The following is an 8679-nucleotide window of genomic DNA, read 5'->3' on the forward strand; positions in this document are numbered from 1 at the left end:
ACAAGTTATTTAATTTACCTGGCTTCCTAAAGTAAGCATAGGCCTTCTTGTTTTTCCCCGCAATTAGGAAGTCCTATAAATGACAGAAAAGCCCTAATTGCACATTTATCACTTATATGCGATGACTGATAAATCATATTTAAGCAGTTTAACGGCATTTTCATGACAGTCAAAAAATAAATAAACCACTCCATAATTTTATCGTCATTGTTTGTGACGCGGAAGTTTATGTGAAAACTGCATTTGTGACGGTGAGAAATGAAGGCGTGGTGAACAAATGAGAGCATATGATAGAGAAAGCAAGAGAGAGAGAGAGGAAGTTTGTCTTCCTCTTCCATCACTGGAGGATCACTTCACCTCTTCAGCAGCCAACTAATCAAACAGGGCGGAAATGTAAAAGGTAGTCACATTTAAATGTATATTTTAAAAGCTTTAACAGATGTAGTTATGTTTATGACTTGAAATCAGGGGCTGGGGGGCTTGGTACACTTCTTTACTTTCATTCTCAAAGCTGAGCCAGCAGATTTCATAGATCCCGAGTCAAATAAGAGAGAGAGGGGGAAAACGTGCACAGAGACGTTTGCAGAGTGGGGTTAAGCTGTTTACCATCTTGGATGTTTGAGATTTTAAACATCTCTGACGCACACATCCTCATCGGTTGCATACTGGATGACGAGCCCATCCTCTTTTCTTTAGCTAAGATGTTGAATTCTTCGAGTCCAGCCCAGAAGAACCTCAGTGAAGAGGACAGCTCTGGATCTGAACCGGAGACAGACCGCTTTGGCTTCATCTTAACCAATGGGTCCACAGCTGGGTGAGCACATCCACCTTGCGCCTTGTGTACTGTTACTGTGCTGTTGGTGATCTGTTCAAAACCAGGGGATCTAAGTTTTCATTCTCCCATTAAAGAGATTTTTTTTATTACAAAGGACTAAAAGACGTGCAGGGCGACCTTGTCGAGATCACACAGATCAGATCAGAAAGCCCAGGGACTTTGGTAATAGTAAGTTTTGCACCTGCTGTCAAAAGATATAATTTGAAACTAAATATTAAATAATGGTTGTTGCTTTGTCTTTATATGAGCAAAGACAAAGGTTCCAGATGAGCTAAGAGTTTCTAATGTGGGCACACAACACCCCCTGAAGCAGCATACAAAGTAATTTTCTTCCATGACAAGACCAGGAAGTGCTGAAGCAGTTTTTAAATCTGCCGATTTTAAGAGCCAGAGCAGCATTTGCACCCCCCCCCCCCCCCCCACACACACACACACACACACACACACAGCCAGGTGGACTAAATGCCATTAATAAACAGTTAAAAGACAAATTGTTAGAGCGGAGATGTTAAGATTGACAGAAAAAGTCACACAGAGTGAAAGAAAGGAAAATTCAGGCTATACTGGTGTAGTGGAGAATATGTAAGAAAGCAGGTCAGTTGGAAACACGTCAAGAAACAAAGAAATCAGGCTGACCCCTGCAAATAACATGGCTTTACGGCAATTTCATAAGGAGAGCAAAGGGGGAGGAGATGCTTTAGAATGATTTAGCTGAGCGTATCAGTGAAAAAGCCAAGTAGTTTCAACCACAGTGGGCCTTCTTCAGGACGGAAACTGCACAAACAGATTGTTTACACTTGATATTCTCTACATATAATCCACAAAAAAAAAATATTGCAAAAAACATAATGACTGAACTGAAAGTGGGTGTGTGTACTTGAAAAATAAAGTGCAATTTTACTTTCAGAATCAGCTGACTGTGCATTTGATAATAGCCCTGGCAGGGGATTGCACACGAGGCGGTGTAAACTAAGCATTAAAACTAACTGAACAAACTGCTACCTGTCATCTTTACTTTCTTCATTGATAACATCCTGACCTGTTGCCATAGAGACTTCACACTGCTAACGTGTGGTTTTCCTGTTTCCTGTCTTGTTTTCGGAGCACTGTGTGTCTGTAATGACAACACACTAAACAGTGTGCAGCGACACAGCACTACAAAGGTCTCCAGAATTTATATTGTTCAGCAAACAGGTGAAACGTGTCAAAATACTTACCTGGTGATTCATGTGCTGTGCTGTGTCAGGAGTTTGGGCCCGCCACCTGAACTGGTCAGGCAGAGGGAGGCCAAGTGGATAAAGATCATTGACCAATGGGATCGCATCTTGTTGAAGAAGAGCAGTAAGGTGCGTCCCGTCAAAGATGCCCGAAAATAAACCCTGGCACCAAATGATGGGCGATGGGCCTTTTACATGACAGACATTGTGACACATCAGGAAAAAGCACAGTAACCGTTTGTTTTCCGGGTCTCTCATCAGGTCAAAGTGCAGTGTCAGAAAGGAATCCCTGCCTCGCTCAGAGCCAAGTGCTGGCCTCTGCTGTGCGGAGCTGCCAACAGGATGAAACAGCATGAAAACCTCTACGAGGCAAGAGAAGCAAACACTCTCACTGGGATGGTTTAAGAAAGCGCAAGAGTCCAGCTGCAAAGACTTTATGTAAAAGATGGACATGGCCACCATGTTGTCTCTCGTTGGATTTTGAAGTGCTGGTTTACTATTTGGCCGGCAACATGTTAAGTTTTTTGTTGTTTTTTTGTTATTTTTAATCAAACTTCACGAGTGACTGATGGATCTAAGTGAGAAATTTAGGAAACTACATACTCATAGAGCAGCAACATCACATTCCCTAAATCATGCCGTCTTTATCATTCGTTTAACTATAAATGGGACTATAATTGTATTTTGCATTAAATACCACTTCAGATTAGCGACTAAGGCCGTAAACCATTTCAGGAAATAATTTAATATGACCAAGAGGGTCATTTTCTAATTTTTTCTATGCAATCTGACTTTTTTTCCACCAGAGGAGTCTTCCCCTTCTGAGAATTAAACAAAATGCAGGTTTAAGGCATTTCTACATTGCTTTCTGTTAGACCTGGAGGCCATACTGTCCATTGTTTATATACAGTCTATGCCTGATCATCTATATATTCTGTTCTAAGTTGTGGGATCTTGTGATCACTGTTTTCTTATATTTTATTGAGTGAAAGTTAAATTATTTATAATATTGAGAAACAGACTAGCTAACTTAGAATTTTAAAGACTCAAAAGTCTATTGTTTGGTATGTGGTTTTATGTTTTTTGTCTCTGCATCAGACTCTGGATGAGCAGCCGGCTCTGCAGAGCTGGGTGGATGTGATCGAGAGAGATCTGGACCGGCAGTTCCCTTTCCACGAGATGTTCCAGTCCAAAGACGGACACGGGTAGGCGAGGTTTCTGCTATTTGTTTCTGCTGTGAAGCTGAGAGCTGCAGAATAACCATACAGTTTATTTAGTGTTCAGCGTGGCTTTCCAATCTTTTCAGTTTCCCTGGTTTAGCTTTCACAGCTAAAGGCTTATTCAACAGAAGAGCAAACAGTCTCGTCACTTAACTTTCTTTTTCTTTCTTTTCGTTTTTAAATGTATAACTCTTGTCAAAGGTGACTGAAACCTCTGGCTGTGTGAGTGATGATTGTGGTGTGTGTGTGTGTGTCTGCAGGCAGCGTGGTTTGTTCCGGGTGTTGAAAGCTTACACCCAGTATCAGCCAGATGAGGGTTACTGTCAGGCTCAGGGGCCGGTGGCTGCAGTGCTGCTGATGAACATGCCTGCTCAGGTAAAGGCCATTAACAGTTTAGCTTCGGTCTGATAAATCAGCTGCAAAGCCATTAGAATAATTAGATTTTAGTGGAGAAACAACGACCTTCATTTAAGACACCGACTCTACCTTGCTTGTTTCATCGGTCTGTTAAGCTTTTTATTTCAGAGGTATAACAGTATTAATGCAATCCTGAGAATACAGTGCTAATTTTCTATAATACGGAGCAGTTATTGGCCTAATGTTCACCTTATGTAACCTGGCAGGAGGCCTTCTGGTGTCTGGTTCAGATCAGTGAGCAATACCTGCCCGGATATTACAGCCCTCTGCTGGTGAGGACATGCACATCTTTTGTTTTTTACATTTTTTACCTGTTATAATACATATAATCAACACGTAGGCGAGTAGATGTTGATTTCAAGGCTGATTCTTGATAAGTTGTGCTATAAATATAACCCAAGCACAAAGATGAATCATGTGTTGACCCTGAAAGCTGGGCAGCTGTCTGAGCCTACTGTGGTGTGCTGTGTAGGAGGGAGTACTGTTCGATGCGGCCATGCTGACCTGGGTTTTGAAAAAGACGTGTCCAGCTGCACACAAACATCTGCAGAACCACGGAGTGGAGCCCCTCATGTTTGCCACCGACTGGCTGATGTGTCTGTTCACACGTCACCTTCCATTCAACACACTTCTTCGAGTCTGGGACCTCTTCTTCTGCTATGGTAGAGCTGACCTCAGGCTAACACAACCCCTTTAGGACTGGCAGGAATAGCAGCTTATTAAAACCTATGGCTTTGTCCACTATATATAGAAGTGTTTAAATATCTGCACAATTCTTACATTTTTGGTCACTACCATCAGCTACCTGATATGTAGCATTTTCAGCAGGTCTCCTTCCTCTTTCACCCTCATGTTTCTTCGTAGGGGTCCGGGTGCTGCTACAGGTTGCAGCGGTGCTGGTGCGCCGGGTGTTGGGTCGAGCTGAACAGAGGAAGCAGTGTCAGGGTCAAATGGAGACTCTGGAGAAGTTGAGGGGTGTTAAGGAGCAGGTCCACGATGAAGACGACGAATTCATAGCAGAGGTAAGACAGGCTTATAGAGAATCTTGTTCTTGTTCATCTTGTTCACTACCAATTACCTCAAGATGAACAGCTTTCATTTGTAAAGCTACAGAGCAAGTAAATTAAACTAATCATGGCCACAAAAAGATACACCTCAAAAGCAAAAACCTTTCAAAAAGATGGCTCCAAACCAAAGAGATGAGGCATATTAAAAAAACCAAAAAAACCCTGAGGAGTAAATTTAAAACATGTTTCTATCATTAACTTTGATTTATTTTTTTTTAAATGGCACTATTCTATCAAATAACGCAGATATAAATTTTGGTAAGTTACTAAAGCAGCTCAGCCACAAACACGTCTGATCCACTGTGGCATGAGCGTGGGAGCTCTGGAGGTGTCCTGTGGTGCTTGGAATTAGTGTGTCAAAATTGCTCAATTGGATTATGATCAAAGGAATTTGGAGGTTAGGGGTAACTGTTCAAGGCTCTTTGTGGTGTTCCTCAGGGATCTTTAACAGGTTTTGTGTTGTGGCGGGACACACTGTGTTGTTGGGGTGCAAACTATCTGCAGAGTTTCCCTTCTTGTTTCAGGTGTGCTCTGTGCCACTGTCGGGTAAAGATTTGGAAAAGCAGACGGAGAAGGAGCTGGAAAAGTGGAGGAAAGAAAAACCATCGTCCACGTTTGACCCCAGAGGTCGCTGCCATGGATACCGGAAGGCGTGGGCTAGAGCTCGGCAGCATGAAATTGAGAAGGAGAGGAAAGAGAGAGAGAAAGGGAACCTCTCTGTCCCACTAACTCGCTCAGCCTCCTCTCTCTCACTGTCTCCTTCCCTCCTTCACAAGAAGTGGAGGAAAGCAGGAAAAGGGAACACAGTTGACTCTGAAGGCAGTAACAAAGTAGTGAGGCATCTTTCAATGGGAGGAAGGGAGGACTGGAAAAGCTGGAATGAGTTTGACTTTAAGAAGGTACAAGGAGTCAAAGAGGAGGAGGATGTAGTTTCAGAGGGACAAAAAGAGGGACAAACTGAACAGAAGGAAATTTCACAGACACCTGACAAGATGCAAGAAACCAAAAATATCCAAACAGAAGAAACAGCAGCAGGAAAAGAACAGACTGAAAACACAGAAAAAGGAGTTGCTGAAATTGAGGAAAGCAGTGTCAAAGAGACAGAAACAGGTGATGTTAGAGAGATGGAGAAAAGTGTTGTCAGGGAGACAGAGATGAGTGTTGTCATAGAGCCAAGTGATGTCAGGGAGACAGAGACAAGTGTTGTCAGGGAGACAGAGACAAGTGATGTCAGGGTGACAGAGACAAGTGATGTCAGGGTGACAGAGACAAGTGTTGTCAGGGAGACAGAGACAAGTGTTGTCAGGGAGACAGAGACAAGTGATGTCAGGGAGACAGAGACAAGTGTTGTCAGGGAGACAGAGACAAGTGTTGTCAGGGAGACAGAGACAAGTGTTGTCAGGGAGACAGAGACAAGTGTTGTCACAGAGCCAAGTGATGTCAGGGAGACAGAGACAAGTGTTGTCAGTGAGACGGACACAAGTGATGTCAGGGAGGCGGACACAAGTGATGTCAGGGAGACAGAGACAAGTGTTGTCAGGGAGACGGAGACAAGTGATGTCAGGAAGACTGAGACAATTGATGTCAGGGAGACGGAGACAAGTGTTGTCAGGGAGACAGAGACAAATGATGTTAGGGAGGCGGAGACAAGTGTTGTCAGGGAGACAGAGACAAGTGATGTCAGGGAGACGGAGACAAGTGTTGTCAGGAAGACTGAGACAATTGATGTCAGGGAGACAGGGGAACCCAAACTCAGTGATATGGATGAAACCAAGCTGACTGAGATAAATGAAAGCAAAATGCTTTCAGAACAAGAAGAAAAGATAGCCCCAAATCAGACTGTTGAAAATATTCTTCATCCCCCTGATTATGCACCTCACTGTGAACAAGAAGAAAAGCTGGACGCAGAGAGCGAATCACAAGTGCTAGAAGAACAAAGTCATAAAAGCAAAGACCAGGAAGTAGAGCTCAAAGACACAAATGAAGAGGCAGAGAAACACGTGGTTGCTGTGGAGGAAAACCACAGTGAGACACCGAGAATAGCCGAAGCAGATACAAACACAGAGGATGAGATGCAAATAGGTGTAAACGCAGGTGAGGAGCAGAGGATACAAGCTGACGTGAAATCAGAAGAGAGTGCTGACACTGAAAGTGTGCAACAGGTGGACACAGAGGTTACGGAGTCTAAAAGTGAGACAAGTGTGGACACAGACAGAGGTGTTGAAGCTTTAACTGTTGATGATCAGAATAGTGCAGCAGAGGCAGAAACACGACAGGAAAAGGAAGAGCTGATCAAGGAGAGAGAAAAAGGTGCACTTGAAGTAAAATACCACAGTACTGAGTCATTAGTAGAAACAGAAAAGGAAGCAGAGTCCCACACCCAAAGAGACACAGAAAATGAGGTTCTGACACATAATCAGGAAAATTCAGCCACACAGTGCGATATAAAGGTAGAAATTACAGAAGTAGATTCAGAACAACGAGTAGATTCAAAGACAGAAATGGAGCTAGAAGAAGAAATATTAATGCTGTCTTCATCTGAATGCACTCAACAAAAAGAAAGCACTGGTGCAGTAGATGATACAGAGACTAAAGCTGAGATAACAGTAGAAAAAGACACAGTGGAGGCGTCAAATAAGGCAACAGAAGAAATTATTCTGAATGTACACTCGGAGGAACAGGTTGAAAGTGATTCATGCATCTGTGCTCAAAAAATCACAGAGGAAACACCAACAGAAACTCAGACTTATGAGAAGCCTGCAGACTCTGCAACACCCATGGAAACGGAAGAGTCTTCAGCACCAGCTGATCAGCTCAACCACACCACTGAGCCTGATGAGGAGAGTTCAGTACAAATGAGTTCCTCTGAGACACAAGCACCTGAACAGACAACAAGCGAGGTTACTGTGGATCCTGAAGACTCAAATCAAAAGGTTCAACAAGTGGAGCCCGCGCAGGAGGAAGAAATTACTGAAAAGGTTAAACAAACTCCAGCAGGAGAGGACGATGTCTTCATTTCTTCTGAGCCAACAAATGTTCCCCAAGTCCAATGTTCTCAATCTGCAAAAGAGCCCCCGGTACAAACCCCTGAGCGTCGCAGCAGTCGATCATCTGCTGATTTCTGCGTTCGCAAGTCATCCACCTCACGTAGCTCCAGGCTAGCCCGCAGGCTTTCCGAGGATCTCTTCACCACCCCCCAGAAAACTTCAGAAAATCAACCAGAAGCCAAACTCACAGAGTCACAGTGCAATCCTAAAGCTGTGACCTCAAAACAAGCTGCTCCTGATCTGTTGCCGCCTGCAGCAGCAGCAGCAGCAGCAGCAACAGCAACAACAGAGGAAGCCCCCACACAGCAGCAGCCACAGCCCGACGCCCCTAAACGTTTTGGTCTCTTCCGCAGACTGAGAGGTGAGCAGCACAAAGACAACAAGGCTAAGAAGGCACCCAAAATGCAAGTGCCGAAAATCTTGATTCAAGACTTCAGTGATATGCCAGGGACTGGGAATGCAGCTGAGGAAGAGGCGGAGGACAAACTGAACTCCAAGGAGAGGAGGCGGCGGCGGAGGGAACAAGAAAGAAAGGAGAAGGAAGAGGAGAAGTTGAAAAAGAAGAAAGAGAAGGAGCTGGAGAAGGGGAAGGAAAAGGAGAGGAGGAAGCCACAGACGAGAGGGAAAAGTTTTCAGGTGCAAAAAGAGAAAAGTAGTGACGACGCTGCTCATCCTGCAAAGACTGACTCACAGACAATTCACAGACATTCTGCTGGTTATGCCGAGGCTTATTTTTGACATTACTCAGATTCTGCATCACTGCCTTTCTCTCTTTGAGCTCCACATTGGTGGATATGTGGAATTCCCTCATCCTAAATATTTCTCATACTTGAACTTTTCGACATGTAAATAAATAATAAATGATGTTTACATACA

At 43.8% G+C, this 8679-nt stretch overlaps 2 protein-coding genes across 2 annotated transcripts; both read left to right on the plus strand.

The window, feature by feature from the left end:
* Positions 1-335: 335 nt before the first annotated feature.
* On the plus strand, positions 336-2457 carry LOC134634158 (carabin-like). Its single transcript, XM_063483223.1, has 4 exons — positions 336-400; positions 697-814; positions 2082-2181; positions 2314-2457. The coding sequence occupies exons 2-4, from the start codon at positions 702-704 to the stop codon at positions 2455-2457; spliced, it is 357 nt and encodes a 118-aa protein (XP_063339293.1). The 5' UTR covers positions 336-400; positions 697-701.
* A 707-nt stretch (positions 2458-3164) lies between these two features.
* tbc1d10c (TBC1 domain family, member 10C) lies at positions 3165-8659 on the plus strand. The gene is made up of 6 exons (XM_063496850.1): positions 3165-3257; positions 3533-3647; positions 3896-3961; positions 4162-4351; positions 4554-4711; positions 5281-8659. Exons 1-6 carry the CDS (start codon positions 3232-3234, stop codon positions 8539-8541), a joined length of 3816 nt encoding a protein of 1271 aa, XP_063352920.1. The 5' UTR covers positions 3165-3231; the 3' UTR covers positions 8542-8659.
* Positions 8660-8679: the final 20 nt, after the last annotated feature.

The sequence above is a fragment of the Pelmatolapia mariae genome, linkage group LG2 (assembly GCF_036321145.2).
Source record: "Pelmatolapia mariae isolate MD_Pm_ZW linkage group LG2, Pm_UMD_F_2, whole genome shotgun sequence".
In the NCBI taxonomy this organism is placed as follows: Eukaryota; Metazoa; Chordata; class Actinopteri; order Cichliformes; family Cichlidae; genus Pelmatolapia; species Pelmatolapia mariae.

What these genes read in the sequence shown, in the direction of transcription:
- tbc1d10c (XM_063496850.1), top strand. Translation starts at nt 3,232, where the DNA reads ATGTTCCAGTCCAAAGACGGACACGG. An exon ending in CAGTCCAAAGACGGACACGG is followed by an intron (nt 3,258 to 3,532) that starts GTAGGCGAGGTT and finishes GTGTGTCTGCAG; the next exon opens with GCAGCGTGGTTTGTTCCGGG. An exon ending in TGATGAACATGCCTGCTCAG is followed by an intron (nt 3,648 to 3,895) that starts GTAAAGGCCATT and finishes GTAACCTGGCAG; the next exon opens with GAGGCCTTCTGGTGTCTGGT.
- LOC134634158 (XM_063483223.1), top strand. Translation starts at nt 702, where the DNA reads ATGTTGAATTCTTCGAGTCCAGCCCAGAAGAACCTCAGTGAAGAGGAC. An exon ending in ACCAATGGGTCCACAGCTGG is followed by an intron (nt 815 to 2,081) that starts GTGAGCACATCC and finishes GTGCTGTGTCAG; the next exon opens with GAGTTTGGGCCCGCCACCTG. An exon ending in TGTTGAAGAAGAGCAGTAAG is followed by an intron (nt 2,182 to 2,313) that starts GTGCGTCCCGTC and finishes GTCTCTCATCAG; the next exon opens with GTCAAAGTGCAGTGTCAGAA.